This window comes from Protopterus annectens, chromosome 11.part0 (assembly GCF_019279795.1).
Source record: "Protopterus annectens isolate FY-2018-M chromosome 11.part0, PAN1.0, whole genome shotgun sequence".
NCBI lineage: Eukaryota > Metazoa > Chordata > Ceratodontiformes > Protopteridae > Protopterus > Protopterus annectens.
Window position 1 is genome coordinate 878,231,419 of NC_056745.1, and position 17,691 is coordinate 878,249,109.

At 40.2% G+C, this 17,691-nt stretch overlaps 1 protein-coding gene across 6 annotated transcripts in view; it reads left to right on the plus strand.

Annotated features, from left to right (window-relative positions):
• The window catches only part of USP15 (ubiquitin specific peptidase 15), a 2,212,142-nt gene that overhangs the window by 965,269 nt on the left and 1,229,182 nt on the right, over positions 1–17,691 (plus strand). For all 6 annotated transcript variants that reach the window (XM_044088286.1, XM_044088282.1, XM_044088284.1 and 3 more), the window contains one exon: positions 1,743–1,887. In XM_044088286.1, coding sequence (XP_043944221.1) covers positions 1,743–1,887 — 145 coding nt within the window. The remainder of the gene's footprint in view (positions 1–1,742; positions 1,888–17,691) is intronic.

Sequence of the window (17,691 nt, forward strand, 5' to 3'; positions counted from 1 at the left end):
GTTTACCCACAAAAAAATAATTTATCATGTTGTGTCAGAATTAGAATCGACTGCCATCCCAGTGAACTTAGAAGTCAGAATTGCATTGACATTGTTTCAGTGTAAAATGCATTTTTGTCAAACCATTTAGGAATTTATTTTTATTTTATTTAATGGATTTATTGGAAAGGGGTCTCATACACCCTTAATGAATTTACTAAGTCCATGATTGCAAAGTAGAGGAGAGGAAGCAGTGACCATTTACAGGAAAAGCCCATCCCACATGAGTACACGTGTGCACAACAGTCACAAGTAAAATCACATAGCCCTGCTGCAGCACCTCGATAGCATGAAAGCACACATGCAGCAGGTAGCTGAAATCTGGAACTTGGTATAGTGTGCTTTCAGCAACATGAAAACACAACACGATAGCAGGTAGCAGATTTCAGCCGTCCATTGAATAGACTGACATTTTCTGTAAAATACAAAAATCCTGTGGTCATAGGAAATATTAGTCAATTTATTAAGTCTGAAAAAAATACCATTTGGTAATACTGACACTGATACAAGGACATGCGTCACATACATTGTTAAAATACATGGGTCAGGGCAGGGTGATGGCAGACTAAAATACAGTGAACATTTGAGTGAGCATGTCTTGGTGTAATTTTTTATATAAATGTTCTGTAGCTTCCTTTGCTTTAGTGCTGTTCAAATAAGCTTGTGTGCTGTAGAATAGATATAAACATTGTTTGCCAGATTGCTGTTTTTTTTTGCCCTTGAGATGCATTTGAAATGTTTAGCTTTCTCTGATGTTCCAGTGACTAGGTCATTTTATAATCCAAGAAAGTTGGCTGTTTATTTTTTTTTCTCTGATACTTTTCAACTATGACACAAGAATGAAAGGCAAGGGTGAGTACTGCAAACAGTTACAAATTAGTGTACTAGTGTATTCAGCAAATCTGCATTGCAAAAACCTGCATCATTTTTGAGACTAGTAGCTCCTCCTTTTGTAGCTGCTGTATCTCAAGTCATGAACTATTTTGCATTGTGATTTAATTTAATGTTCCCATTCCAAGTACAGTCTTGTTAACATTTGAATATACACTAAGTTTCACATTTTAAAATGAGTTTTACTTGGTATGTAGAATGTTTCACTTCTGATCTCCCTATTTCTTGCCTACAAAGTGTTCCATGATGCTGTTTTCAGCAACAGCTCTTTTCTGTTTCTGAATGTCAGATAGTGCTGGGCTAGCAGAACTATAAATAGAACTCTAAATGCATCACACCACTGGTAGCACACTTGCTTTGGAATCCATGCTGCTTGCTTATCACTGAAATATTCCTTGCTGTCCTTAGTTGGGTCTCACTGTGAAGACTTGAATTACGAGAGAATGCTGAAAAGAATTTAATGAGATGCTCTTATGCTGCTTGTGGTGTTTAAAGTCAGAGTGTTTCGAATTTGATCAGAAAACGAATAATCAAGTCAGTTGTGGGACATCTCATTCAGAGCAATGGTAGTGATCTTACAATTATAATGGGTGGTGTGGCACTTAATGTGCACATTTTTACATTAACAGTACATTTCTACTTATTTCACATTTCTTCAGACTGTGGTTCATATGTTTGCAGGCATTTGCAACAGATTTCTTGCTTATTTATTAATTATGCCAAACCAAGAGGCAGCAAATTGAAGATCAAAAAAATAAATGTCTTCATGATGCTTTCATTTGTGTTAATTGGTAAATCTTTTCCTCTTGCAGTATGAAAAATTCCAACTATTGCATGCCTTCCTATCCCACTTATAAGAGCTACGACTATCAAGAGCCAGGAAGGTGCAATGAACAACCTGGCCTCTGTGGCTTGAGTAACTTGGGCAACACATGTTTTATGAATTCTGCAATTCAGGTAGGTGACAGAAAAACAAATTGGGTTTCTCTGTTTTTAACATTCTAAAAAATATGTATGATTGAGTATACTACTGCTAGATGTTTTAAACACAAAAGAGGATGCATGTCATTCCTTTCACTGAGATTGACCTAGTTTATTCAAATAAGAACAGTTCACTGGACTCATCTGTATATTCACATGCCAATGTGTATTTAAAGATGTTGAAAAACTTTGCATCATCGGGGATCTCAAATAACCTGCTGTGAAAGTATTAGACATGTAGGACTGACACTTAACTCAGCCAAATACCTTTTTTGAAATTGCATGATTCGTATGGACTTCCAGTAACTTGTGACACTGTCAGTAGTGCCTGGTTGTAACTTGAAGTGGTCTCCCCACCACTTTCTTTACAACCTTTTGCAGATTTGGCTGCACTAAAAGAACAGTACATTTGTTTATATTCAGTATATTCTTTATTTGGCAATTAAATAAGCAGACTGCCTAAATAATTGTATTATAGAAACAGGCCATTGTCTACTAACTGCCTGTGGTGACACTAAATGCCTTAGTTTGCTAATATTGCCAGAAGCTCAATATTAGTATTCGGTGCTACATATAGAACACACTTGAGGCCTAACTTACCAGAATGAAACTTGTAAGTGTTTAGCCCTGATCAGAAGTGTACTTTTGCCTGAAGGCAGGATAACTTCTTCCACAGATGCTCACTAAGAGAAGAAACCTCGCAGAAATGATAAGCTTAGAGACAAGAATGCAAACATTGGTCAGTCACGTAGGAAGGTAGACTGATGTTCATCATTAGATCACTGTTTCTTTAGCCTACACTATATGGATTATATTCTTCCAAGGATAGGGCAACCAGACAGCTTCCAAAGCTTAAGGGCACCTTCCATGTGCCCTAACAACTGAACAGCTCAAAATGAACAGTATAAAGTCAGTGGTTGAGGCACCAAATCTTCAGAACTTTCTTTGCTGTTGAAGTACACTTTACCATGCAAGGCATTAAGTGATCAGTTGTTAGCTAGCAATTCTTCAAGGCTGAAAGATTAAGTACCTCTTTGAGGAATACTTTCTGGTATATCGATTTTTGTGAAGAAAAGTTTCTTTTTTGTCATGCAATACTGCTTACTACTAGGACTGGTATTTTTAGTATTTGTCACTAAAAATGTTACCTTAAAATTTACATTTTTAGTCAGGATTCCCTCTGGGGCATACCTTTTAACTTTGTTTTCTGAGAAAAAAGTTTTACTGTTTTGTCAAAATTTATAGCTGGGGCCTAGGACTAATAGTTTTGGGGATGGCATTAAAATATTTATCTCAGAACTTAATTTTGTCAGTCATGTTCCAGCACCAACTTTCCAATGCTCTGCTACCTGCCTATGGACCAGGCTTCAGATGTTTTCTATTGTGTTTCGCAAAAAGAAGAAAGGTAGCCAGGAGTGTTCAGTCTTGAAGCCAGCTTCCTCTTCACATCATTTGTGATGAGTGACTCCACTGTGCCATTTAAGGTACCTCAAACTGCTCATCACTTTCTTTCAGTCCCGCTGGTGTTGCTCCTCTAGAAACCAAGAGAGAGAAGTACATCCTCTATGGTTATTCAGTTGTCGTCTTCAGTCAAGTGAGAACAACACTTGGTATAGGAAGAGGGGAGTTTACAGTGCTCCAGTTGAAGTTGCTCTGAGGATCTTGATACCCAGGGAAGGGACCATTTTTTTCACCGTCTTTTCTTTTGGGGGGGGTGGAATCTTCCATGAAAAGAAAAACAAAAGGTTAGGCATTTTTATTCTCCTGTATCACATAGGATAGACAGGGAAGACTGGCTGAGTTTGACTAAGGGTTTATTTCAAGCCCTTCAGGTTTTTTTTTTTTTCATTCTGAGCCTTCCTTGAATTTAAAAAGAAAAAGATTTCCCCCTCTAATTCTTATTCACAGTCTGAGGGACAGGAATGTAAAATTTTAGGTTGCTTTTATCAAGTTCCTACTCTGCGAGAGAGGAGAATCTGACTCTGAGTAAAGTTGATTTTCATCAATCAACAGCTGTTTGCAAGCATTAGATTGTTTTCTTTACAGCCACAGTCAGTAATTTGTCAGTCACCTGCCCCCAAGACGTCTGATAAGTTCTATAAGGTTTTTAGACCCTCGTCTTCAAACCTTAGTTCATACCTTAAAGTGATTCCTTTGTCAAAACCATTTTTTGGCAGGTAGCCCTATTCATTCTGAAAAATGAGAAAGACTTGGATAGGTTTTGGGTGGGGGTTATAATTCTTCCACCCCAACTTTAAGAATGGTTAATTGTCAGGCTCACATGTTTCATTTTCTGGTGGATTTCTTTGACAACATGAGAAAGTTAATTGCCAAATTCCATTCTTCAGAGAGTAAGACATTTTTGAACTCTTTGGCTTCTGTGCCTCAGATAACCACACACACACTAAAATGTTATGACACTGCTGATGCTGTTTCTAGAATAGATGCCACTGGATCAGTGATGAGAAGATTTTCCTGGCTACACACCCTGACCCAGTGGGCAAAAATGGGAAAAGGGGTTGCAGATGGTTGGATGGATTCCCAGAATTTACCAGAAGACGTCAAAGCTGAGCTCCAAAACGCCCCCTTGGATATAGTAGTATTATTTGGTCTTTACTCTGCTGAGGTCCTTAAAAGATTTAATGAATGTGGAAAGTTAACCCAGATTTTTCAATCCTTCATGCCAAAATGTAGTACAAACTTTCCTTCAAGTTTAGCTTCCTGTCATAGGAAATAAAATTATCTCAGAATGCACAGGTAAACAGAATTTCAGAAAGTAATGACAGGAACATTCAAAAAAGAAGCAAGAATCGAATGCATCTAGGACCAAGGATAATAAAAAAAAAACAGATGACTGAGTGTGCTCCTTCATGGTTTTTCCCCACCCCACCCTGACTTTCCAGTAAAGATGTCCTAAAGTCTAAGTCTTCACTTCCGTTTGTGGCAGCAGATAACCTCAGACACTCATTCAGCTATAGTGTAGCTGGCAGTGGGACTCCCATACTCCTCCTGAAGGCATTCCTGTGCATCTCTGCAGTCCAATCTCCTTGTTTCCTCCTATCCTAGATCAGATGTTGTCTTAGGAGGTTATAGAGCTTGTTCCCCCAGAGTAAATTGTAAATGGATTCTACTCAAGAATCTTTCTTGTGGAAAAGGAAGAGTGAACTTGGAGACCTGTCCTAATAATTTCTTTTCTTAATCTTCTCATCAAAATCACAAACTTCGTAGTAGTACTCTGTACATAGTATCTTGTTGCCCTTCATTCCACCTCTTAGTTTTCTAGTAAGTCTGGATTTAAAGGATCCTTATCAAGTTCCAGTATTCAAAAAATGTCAGACACTTTTTACATTTTTGTGTCTGGTTTGCATTTTCAATTTTTGCATTCCCTTTGGCTCATCTGCAAGAGTGTTTACAAAATGCCTGGCTTCTGTAATAGCCCATTAAAGGCTGCAGGGGAGTAACATTTTTTTCATACTTAGACTGCCTTATTTCTTTTACAAGTTGTAAAGAATCTCTGGTTTGGGTAAATAACCTTTTTTCAGTCTAGCCATCTAGTAATGGACAGTGCCACAGTGATGTACATAAACAGAAGGAAACCAGATCTATTCCCTTTGTGGACTTGCTGTAGTAGCTTGGGAACTTGCAACTCAGCACAGTCTATCCCTACATGCCCCTTATATTCCGTCATAGCAGAAAAATTAGATGTAAACAAGCTGAGTATGGGCAGGAGAGGCACCCACAGATAGAAGCTGAACCTGGGGATCTTCCAGGAATTGAGTCAACTGTGTGAAACTCCTCAGATAGAGCTGTTTTGCCTCCACTCACAACAGGCTATTAAAAACATTCTGCTCAGAGACCTGGAAGATGAATGTATTTTCAATCCCATGGACAGGAAAGTTTCTTTCCATTGACAGGAATGTTTTTTTATGCCTTTCTTCCCTTAAATCTTGTAATGAGGGTGGTTCTAAAGATTAAGAACTTTTCCAGAATAATTGTGATGACTGCCCCTTTCTGCCAAAGCAACAGTGGTTCTATCTTCTTTTGGATGAACTTGCATACATCGGGGGTTGTTTGATGCACCCCAGCCTTAAATTTCTTCAACTCACTGCCCAGATGACAGAATTTTAATGCCATTTTTGGCATCTGTTTTTGAGGATGTGCAGTAGGTATTAAATAAAGCTTAGAAACCTACTATTAGAAAATCATATTTGGCTCAGTGGAAAAGATTTTCTAGTTGGTACGAAAGTAAAGACCAGAACCCTTTTAAGGCTCAGATGCCTCTGGTTCTATAGTATTTTTGACTTATCCTCTGGCCTTTCTTATTCTCCTATCAAGATTCACCTCTGCCATCTCTACTTGTCTGCACATGTATCCCACTTTCTGCCCTGCCTCAAATGTTAGCGGTTCTTGAAAAGGGTTTTACATAATCTGCCAACCTAGAAAACAGGTTGCTCCTTGGAATCTTAATTTCGTATTGGAGAAACTTAAAACATTTTCTGTTCAGAGTCTTCTCATGAAGCTGAGTTGAAGTTCTTTTTCTTAGAAACCAGTGTTACTCGTTGACTTTAGCAATTTAGTAAGACTAGTACCTGAGTTCTTATGGTGACTCAACCTTTACTAATCTTTCACAAGGATAGAGGAACACTGAACACAAATCTTTCATTTGTCTAAAGTGGTTTCATAGTTTACGTTGACCCAGACTGTACATCTATTTGTTTTCTACCTGGAACCAAAAAACTAGGAGTGAGAGAATTTTACACACACTGCATATCCACAAGCAACTTGGATACCACATTGTGAAGACAAAAATCTTCAGGAATTCTGATCAACCATTTATTTTCCACGAAGGTAAGAAAAATGATCAATCAGCATTAAAACACAGAATTTCTAAATAGTTGTCGCATGCTTTTGCCTTTTACTGTCACCATAACAAGACATTTCCAGGCAGAATCAAGACTCACTCTTAACAGATTTGTCTGCTACACTGGCTTTTTGAAAAGGAGTGTACTCTAGAAATATACTAGAGGCAACAACTTAGTCATCTTTGCACACTTTCACCAAGCACCACCAATTTGACTTGTTTTCTAGGTCCAGAGCAGGCTTTGCTGCGCTTATTCTCCAGGGTTCCTGGACCCTGATCCTTCCTTCTTTGGAAGCTTTGGTATTCTAACCATATAGCTTGGGCTACTGCAACAGTATTCTAATGTTGAACATACTACAGTTGTATAAGTAAACATACCATAAATGTTGCAGTAAGAATACCCTCCCTCCTTTTATTATGTTTTTTGCTTGTGTGTGTGGACATTTTTCCCTTTCATTTGCACTTAATGCATACTTAAAACATTTGTACCTGTCAAAGCTCTAGTCTCCCTTGCTCTGAGTCAGAAAGCTCTGAAGGTTGGAGCCCTAACTGCTCACTTTATATCACTTTCCTCAAGCTGTCAGTGGAAAGGGCACATGGAAGGTGCCATTAAGCCTTGGAAACTGGCTGGTTGTCATATCTTTGGCAGGATATAACTCGTATAGCTTAGTATACTGCACCAGTTATCTCTTCAGTCATATACTGTTATGGTAAGTTTACTTACACAACTGCATTGTGTTCATCATCATGATCACCGCTGCAGTAATATTAGCTGTATGGGTTACATCCTGCTAAAGATGTAGCAACAGGCCAGCTTCCAGAGCTTCAAGGGCACCTTTCATGTTCCCAACCCATTGTTCATCTAGAGCTGAGCTGAAGAAAGAGTGGCTTGGGCACGAAGCCCTTCAGAGTTATCATGCCAACTGCAAGAAGGAGGCTAAAGTCCTGAAAAGGTCAATGTTAGGAAAGTAAAAATAAATAAATACACAAATAAATAAAGTGTGTGTGTGTGTGTATGTATGTATGTGTATATGTATGTGTATATATATGTATATATATATATATATGTATATATATATATATATATATATATATATATATATATATATATATATATAAAATCTCCATCCGCAACACCCTTTTATCCATTTTGCACATGTGGTTGGGGTGTCACTTCATCGCTAGTCAAGGTTTATACCACCAGGTGACTAGCCCTGCTGCTGTAGTTCATCTGTAGCACTCACTTGCGCGCACACACTTACACTTACACGACTGCAGGGAGGGCATGCAGACTCACTGAAGGCACCCCAGCCGAGAATTGAACCATAGAATCTCCTGCTGTGAGGCGCCACCACGTATATGTGTGTATGTTTTTGACCTGACCTTGGAGCAAACTATTGGTCTGACATTCTCTTCTTCTAGCCATGAAAAGAAAAATTTAAGCAAAAAACATTTGCCACCACATCAGGCTTAGTAGTTTCACTCAGCAGGAGATGTTTGACTGACATGGCCATTACTTGTCCCTTAGACCATACATCTTTTTCTCTGGATCCCTCTGGTGTAGCAACTACAGACACTATGGCCCTCTGGTTAACCATGTCCTCTGTGACTTTTGGGGTTCCCTCATTGGACAAGGGAGACCCACCCTTGTCAATTCTGGAAGGAGGAAAAGTGAAGGCTTCCCTGTTTAGTTAGAATATTGGCCTGTCCCTGGGAAGCTGCTGCTGCCATTAGTAACACTGTTGGCACAATTTTTCCTTTCAAAAAGAAACAAAAAACTAAACGTACATCATCTCCTCCTAAAATATCTTTAAACAGGAAGTTTACTGGGTCTGGCTCAGTTTAGTACAGGTTTTGTTCATTTTTATTGGGTGGTTTCTGATCAGAACAACAGGGATACCTTGTTTTCATGAAGAGATTCAATATTCTGAATCTGGTCAGGAAGATGAAGGGATAGATTCAAGGGTGTCTCCCCAGATGTTCTTCGTGTTTCACTGTTGCAGTCATTACATTTGGGTAATCTGCTGGCAGGTTGCCCTCAGTCAGCCTGATTAACAAAGTCTTGGGTCCTGCATCGGCTGCTGTCCCTTCTTCCATGATGTCAGGTCATCAGGGGTATAAAACACGCAGCCAACGCCATTACACCAGTCTTTCTTGCCGTGCGGTGCCCGAAGCAGAAGCAGTTCACAAGTGCCTGTCAGCCGACTCCTGAAATTTTCATTTTCGAGTTTCAGAACCGAAGTCTTCAACTTAAAGCTAAGTACACCATTGGGGAAACGTTTTCTTGCTCCTTACTGATGTCAGTAAAAGTTCATAATTGCATTACTTGTGGAAAGCAAATACCTCATAAAGATTTTCATTCATACTGTATTCCTTGCCTAGGCCCTGACTGCGACCTACCTTGCTGTAAGTTTTGTACTTTATTTAATCGGCGCACTATCTGTCGTCGGTACATTTTTGCCTCTAAATATTTTGGTTCTTGGTTTAATTATCCAGAAATGTCATCAGTTAGCCATTCGACTACCGGGATTCCAAAAAAAATGCAAAGATAAAGACAGAGACAGGCCGCCGATGTCCAAAACTGCCAACGACGCTTCTCCTAAGCCAGTTGCCAGTTCGCTGGTACTCAGTGAGGCGCCTTCGCAGCCAATGATGCCCGCTACTTCTGATTCGCAGGCCTCTGCTGAGACCCATTCAGAGTCCGGTATGCAACGAGATACTTCAACTATGGAACCCGCGGATGTCTCTACTTTGGATGGGTCCGGAGCCGCTGTTCGGGCACCGGCTTCTGAGGGTGTATTCAGGCCTACAAACTTGCATATTAAATCGACACCGCCTTCATTACTAAGGCCTAAATCTCGATCCATGTCCAAAAAACTGACGCTGAGGCCCCTATGCCAAAAAAGCAAATGATAAAAATGGCTGAAGATCTAATTACTCTAATCAGGAGTAGTCAACCCCCCCCCCCTCAAGAGGCCTAGGGCTGAGCTTGATTATGAATCTTCTGATCAGGATTCTGTTTCTTCTGACTCTTCTGATGACCTGGATTTGTCTATACCTACTTATGAGGATTCTGATGCAGAGGATTCCATTCCCTCTGCTTCCCCTCCTGAGGATTTTTCTTTTGGGGAAACTTTACATTTTTTAAGGAAGCATTTCCACTGGGAAAGCAAGGAATTTTCTGATTCAAAAAAGAGGCTTAGGGATTTCCTTCTTCCTCAGCATAGGCCTTTGGCTTTACCTCCTGTACTAGGCATTGTTGATAATGTGTTCTCGGAATCCAGTTTGGCCCCTGATTCCCTGCCTCCGGCTCCTAGTAAACCTGACAGATACTACAGGGTTCCTGAGTCCCACAAGTTCCTTTTCAAAAATCCTGTTGCAGATCCAGAGACCATTTCTCAGGGGCCCATGGGCATTAAGGCTTCTACTGCTAAAATTCCTACCCCTTCTGATAGAGACTCCAGGGTGCTGGATAGATGGGGTAAAAAGGTTTATACTTCTGCCAACCTTGGCAATCAGAGCTTTAAACTGCTAATTGCATATGTTAAAATATCAACAGCATATTATTGGTCTGCTTAACAGAAAATGATGTTGATTCCTGACTGTGTGGAAAATAAAGATTTACAGGATTTAATGCATTCTGCTGAACAAGTTGGAAAACATACTTTACATTGTGGTTTTGATTCTTTAGAGGCCACTTGCAGGGCTGCTGTTACTGAGTCTGTGCTTAGAAGTCATGCTTGGCTTAAGGAGCAATCTTTGCCTGATCATATTAAAGCTAAATTGTTGGATGCTCCTTTAAATCAGGACTGTTTGTTTGGCAATAAGGCTGAAGAAGTTCTTAAAAAGATGGAAGAAAAGCTAAATCTTTGCAAACTGTTAAAGACTTTTTACAAGTGCAACCTCCAAGATTTAGTAGTCACTAGCCTACTAAGAATTGGTCCTTTCCAGTCCCTTGCAGGTCCTCTCAAGCCAAACCCAGACACAGCAAAAACCCCAGGTTTCAGTCCCAGGGGACTGTCAGAACTGAGCAGTGGAGGGCCTCCACTTCCAAATCTGGAAATAAGACACTCCGTGTGGTAAACAGTCTCAATGACTTCCTTTTAAAATTCCCAAGCACTTATCTTTTGACTGCCCCTTTGGGGGGAAGATTGCTCTTCATGCAAAGAACTGGGAACTCATAACCCAATGGGTTTTAAATATAGTGTCCCAGGGATACAGATTTCATTTCCACATGTTGCCAACACCAAACGGGTGGTCAGACCTGCCCCCAAATCAGTGGGCAGAGGCTCAAAAACAAGTACTTTCCCTCTTAAGCATGGGGGCTATTCAGCTGGTACCAGAAGAGGAAAAGGGACAAGGTTTCTATTCCAGGTTTTTTCTGGTACCCCGAAAAGACAAATCATGGCGTCAAATCCTGGACCTGTCTACTCTAAACACCTTTCTGGAGATTCCAAAATTCAAGATGCTGACTCTTCAGTTACTTCCTATGCTAGGCAAAGACGCCTGGTTGGCAACTCTAGATTTAAAAGAAGCATACCTGCTCATCCCAATCAGGGAATCTTGCAGAAGATACCTACGCTTCAAAGCAGGCTACTTGCATTATCAGTTCTCTGCACTGCCCTTTGGCTTGTCTACTGTGCCCAGGGTATTCACAAAGTGCCTGGCTCCAGTTATTGCATTTTGCAGGCAAAGAAATATTCAGATATATCCATACCTGGATGATTGTCTAATTCAGGCAGAAAACCAGGGTATACTTTTAAATCTGGCATTTGTAGAAAGGGTTCTAACTTGTCTGGGGTACACCATAAACGAAAAGAAATCACAGCTGGTACCCTTCCAACAGATTACATTCCTGGGTGCAAGCTTGAATACAACTGCCCAGATGGCTTTCCTCATGCCAGAAAAGCAAATTCATTTGGTAACTTACTTCAAACAAGTGGCCACAAAAACCCTGCTATCTGCAAGACAAATACTGCAAGCCTTTGGGTTCATGGCCTTCTGCATTCTTCTAATTCCATATGCAAGACTGCATATGAGGAAACGACAGTGGTATCTGAAAAGTCTATGGAGTCAACATTGTCACAACCTGGAAACAATGATTCTTATCATGCCTTGCCTATGCCTGAAGTTCCTGTGGTGGGCAGAGGCCTGACACCAAAACAAGGGACTACTATTCACACTACCCCCTGCCGCCCTAACCCAAACTACATATGCATCAGACTATGCATGGGGGGCTCACCTGGCAGGGAAGTGCATTCAGGGCAAATGGAACATAAATCAAATGCACGTACATATCAATCAAAAAGAAATGTTAGCTGTACAGAATGCTCTGACAGCCTACATTCTTCCAGGACAACTAATGGTAAAGACAGACAATATCATGGTTATGTGGTACATAAACAAGCAGGAGGGTACACATTTCTACCACCTCTGCAGGCTAGCCATGGCATTGTGGAATACAGCCTTGAGCTACCAAGTGCACCTACAAGCTCAATTCCTGCCAGGAAAATTGAATACACTGGCAGACGGACTAAGCAGAAACCTCATGGACCCACATGAGTAGAAACTGGAACCACAGATTTTCAACATGTTGACAAGCGAATGGGGGAGCCCAGACATCTATTTGCCTCCCCCCAGAACTACCAGTTGGACAAGTTTTGCACAAGGACTCCCCACAAACAAGCTTGGAAAGTGGATGCTCTGTCCTTCAACTGGAAAAAACTATCAGTCTATGCCTTTCCCCCTCTGCCTCTGCTCTCCAAAGTTCTACTAAAAGTCAAACAGGACAAACCAAGGATGATTTTGATTGCTCCAGACTGGCTGCGCCAGCAGTGGTGCCCCTTCCTACGCAGTGTCACAAATATCTCCATGGCACCTGCCTCAGACCCCTTCCCTGCTATCTCAGCAGGAGAACCAAATTCTGCACTCTCAGCTTTCAACATTGAACCTTGCAGCCTGGCTAATCACTTAAATTCACCCTTATCATCCTTCAGCAAACCTGTGATGGATGTCATCTTGGAGGCAAGGAGACCTAGTACTAGAAAATCTTATGCTGACAAATGGAAAAGATTCTGTGCCTGGAACCAATATTTAGGGATGAGCACAACTGCGCCCAATTTACCTCAGATTTTGCTATACTTAACTGAGATGCTTCACAAGGGCCTGTCTTTTTCCTCAATTAAAATCCACGCCTCAGCTATTTCAGCTCATTATAACACAGAACCCTCCCCTCTTCTCTCATCCTCTGCTCAAGCAGTATCTCGGAGGGGCAAAAAACTTGAGACCACCCAGGAGATCTCCTGCCCCTGCCTGGGACCTTAACTTTGTATTGGAGAAACTCACTCTACTTCCTTTCGAGCCAGCTGCTACTGCAGAGTTAAAATTTCTTTCTTGGAAAACAGCCTTCCTTTTAGCAGTCACTTCAGCTAGAAGGATATCTGAATTACAGGCCCTTATGGCAGGTGGAGCCTTTCATCATCTTTCATGCGGACAGGGTATCTCTCAGGACCGACCACTCCATCCATCATGCCCAAGGCGGTTTCCAGTGTGGCTCTTAATCAGTCCATTCATTTGCCAACCTTCTTTCCCAATCCACAGAACAAAGGGGAACAGATTCTGCATTCCTTAGATGTGCACAGACAACTTGGATTCTACTTGGACAGGAGTAAATCTCGATGAAAATCTGAACTGCTGGTAGCATTTGCTGCAGGGGCAGAGGGGAAGGCTATTTCAAAACAAACCATTTCTAAATGAATAAGCCATTGTATTAATTTCTGCTATAAGCACCATGGAAAACCTATTCCTTAAGGGATCATATCTCACTCCACCAGGGTTGCATCTACTTCTGCAGCCTTTCTCAGAGGTGTTTCTACCAGGGACATCCTAGAAGCTGCTACCTGGAGTTCTGCATATACTTTCACCAAGCATTATCATTTGCCAATTTTCTCTAAATCCAGAGCTGGCTTTGCCACTGCATTCTTGCAGGGCCTTATAGCTGGTCTAAATTCCTCCTCCCAACCATAGCTTTGGGAATCTAACCAAATGTAATGACTACAACAATACTTCTGTGAACTGTCATTTTGTATTCTGCTTATGAATACTTCTTTTGACAACTTACCTTTCACTGACTGTTGGTAGCTTCACTAACCACAAATCAAGGTTCTTTTCCAGCAGAACTGTGAAACAGTTTACTGGTCCCACTGTTGTAGCTTCAAGCAGACCCAAGAAAAAGAAAATTAATAAGGAGAACTTGCCAACACAACTGTCTCAGTCTGTGCCATAGCTGGAGCTGAATGACTGCAGTGGCAATGTCTGATTTTTCATATGATTCACTTTTTTTTCCCTGGAGCTTTCTGGTTTTCCTTCAACCGCTAAGGACCAGGAGCTCGGAGACATCCTCTGTGGCTGTACAGTCGGTAATGTTGGGAATGAAAGAGACACTGTTTGTCAGTCTTGGAGGAGGGAATGCGGAGGTCTTCTCTCAATAGCAGAGAAAGAGACCTGTCCTCTGAGATAAAGCTTTGGCTTGCAGTCATTTTCCATCTAGAGATGTTAAATGTTAAACATTTATCTCCTTAAGTTCTGTTCCTGTGTATCAGATTTTATTGAATTGCCTCTGGGTTTGTGCATTAAAATCTTTATATTCAGACTGGAATTCTTTCAGTTAAAGTAAAACTGTTTCCTCAAACTCTGATTTCCTGTCTGAAGAACAGGGAATGGACTGGGTAAAGGCACCATCTCTGCTTTCTGCTCTAGCACCAGTATCTGATTCTAAATAAAGTACTCTTCCCTGCAGTGTCTTGAGGAAATTTCTTTCTCTGAAATAATCTCCAAAGTTAATCAAATGTTTCAGTGGGAACAGAATGATTTTCCAGCATTTTTGAAAATGAAAGATTTATTCCAAATTTAATTGCCTCAGTCAGCTGCTGTTTGTCTACTTTTAGCAGCTTTTGAGGAAGTTTTTTTTTAATGCTTGTACTATGCTTGCTAGACAGCCTGGTGCCTCCAAATAGCAGATAGACTATATAAAGTTCTCAGTGTAGATATTTTTCTCATCCCAGGTCTGGCCCTCTGTAATTTTTTTTCTAATTCGTCTGCAGCAAAAAAATGTTCTCCCACTTACAAGGATATGAAGTCTTTTGACAGGTTTGGGAAGAGGTTTTATTCTTCTGCCATTTTATCTTTTATATTTTTCAGCTGCTGAGCTCACATTACTCTTTTGGCATATTTTGAAAATATAAGGAACATAAATGACAGTTTTCCCTTTTCTTTCTTTCTTTGTTTCTTGGCTAACTAGACAGACTTTAGGTTGAAATGTTAAATTCTTCTTTAGATTAGTAAGTTTTATTTTGTCTCTGCCATGCAGGTCCTTAGTTTGATGAAAGAGGGAAAGTAATCAGGGGAGGGGTCTCAGATTTTTCATCCCTCCTTTTCAAAGTTTTCATATAACTTTTCATCAGACTCTGGATCTTTTTACAAAAAGAAGAACAAGCAATATATGTATATCTCCCAAATATGCAACAAAGTCCTGGAGATTTAGAATCTTTGGCTGGAAGTTTTTACATTGGTATTTTTAGTAGACTCCAAAGAATTTTTCTTCAAGTGGATAGCAAATGTTGAAGGCGTGATGGGGGAGAAAGAGACAGTTGGAACATATTTTTTAGGAGTACAATGAGTTGCAGACTTAAAGATTCCCTCCGGACTGCTCTGTCGGGGATGCTGGGTTAGCAGATTTAATTGACTGGGTAGATGATGGTGCCTTTCTGAGTCAAATTATGGTGGCTGCCAAAAAAGCAATTACTAGAAAACGGAAATCAGTCTAAACCAACTTTACTAGAAGTAGAGTATATAGTAACAGCGATAAAACAACTGGAATTGGGATCTTTAGAAAAGGGAAGAAGCAAACTAGATAGGAAAAATGGGAATTGTGGGAACAATATATACAGAGAAGGTACGAGGTTTAAAAGAAGTCAGGATTTGAATGAGCTGTATAATGCTTAACTGACAATGACTGGTTAGATTAGAAGTGATGTATAATGTTTGCAACTACAGTTGTTTCGCTGGTGTTTGTGATGCATAACGTTTGCAACTAAACTGGTGTCAGTGTCTGTTTTTCGTGTATATAAATGTAAGATTGCCTTTGTTGTATGTGATAATTTTAATAAATATTTTTTTTGTTAACAAAAAACAAGACCAGGGCAAGACCCCTCCATGAATTGATCCAATTGTGGGGAACACCTCAGATAGATCTGTTTGCCTCCCATCACAACAGACAACTAACGAAATTCAACTCTAGGACTCCTTGCAAACAGGCCTGGAAGATGGATGATTTCCCATTCACATGAAAGGGAATATTACTGCATGCCTTTTCATCCTTTCCACTGATTTCCAGTATTCTTTAAAAGATCTAGAAGGACTCTGCAGAAATTGTGGTGGCGACTTCCTTTTCTGAATATTATAACAGATATTAGAAATGGTTAAGAACAAATTACAAAGGAATAAATTGAAACTGTGGAGGAATATATGCAGAATAATGATCTGGAAGAGGAATAAGGTTTAAGGGAAGGCAGGAAGTAAGCGGTTTATGTAATGTTGGACGATAGTTCTAGAAATAAATGTATGTGATGTATAATGTGTATAACTTGGAACATGTTAGTATGGTTCATTTTCTTTTATTTAAATGTGTTTGCCTTTGTCTTGAGTGAAAGTTCCATAAATTTGTTAAAAAAAGGCAGAAGCAGCAGTTTCAGCAAGTGTCTAGAAAACAGACTTTCAAATAAAAGTGGCAGGGGGGAAAAAAAAACAGGACAGTCCAGTATTTCGGAATGACTTTTGCAGCATTCCTCCCCTCCCCACCCTGGCATTCCAGTTAAATAGTCCCAGAATATTATAATTTCCTTCAAATTAGATAGGAAAATGTTTTCATTCAAGAATTTTTTCTTATGCAAAAAAGGAAGCTTCTTGGAAACCAATTCTAGATATCTCCTTTCTCAGCCAGTTTGTGAAAACTACAAAGTTTAAAATGTTGCCCCTTGAAATCATAGCTGTGATTCCTCCATTCAGGTTTTGGATAACCCTGAGTTTAAAAGATGGTTATCACATTATTTCCACAGAGTTCAATCGCTTTCTCAGATTCTCATTGTATTGGATATACTTTTAGTATCCTGCATTACCGTTTAGTCTGTCTGTTCCAAGAGTGTTAAAGTGTCTAGCTACCATGACAGCCCATTGCAGTCTGTGGGGTATTCACTTTTTTCCTTGTTTAGTTGACTTGCTTATCTTTCCAGAGTCTTTAAAAATCCTTGGACTGAATTACTTGGATAAGAAATCTCCTTCAGAGACTTGCCTTTCAAGAGAACATGCAAAAATCCTCTCCCATTCCGTCTTGCAGGTTAGAGTTCCTAGGTTCCTAGGTTGCTGTCTGAATACATCCATTCAGAAGGCTTTTCCTCCACAAGAAAAAGCAGATGTTCTTCGTATTTCATTGTTGCAGTCATTACATTTGGGTTATTTGCTTGCAGGTAGCCCTCAGTCGGCCTGATTAACAAAGTCTTGGGTCCTGCGTCTGTTGCTGTCCCTTCTTCCATGACGTCAGGCCGTCAGGGGTATAAAACATGCAGATTTATATCTAGGCCTGTTTCTGAATTTTACCATTCCGTCAAAGACTTCAGCTTTGGAGTTGTGTGGATTTTATTGTACATGGCGTCTATTATTCTCCTGAAGCCCTTTGTCAGACTGCATATTTGGAAAATTAATTGGTTTCTGAAATCAGTATGATGTTCTTTGTGTTTCACTGTTGCAGTTATCAAATTTGGGTTATCCCTGCCAGGGGAGCCTTTGGCCTGCCCGAATACCAGAGGCTTAGTATTTATGCATCAATTGCTGTCATTTGAGGTCTGATGTCAGGTCATCAGTAG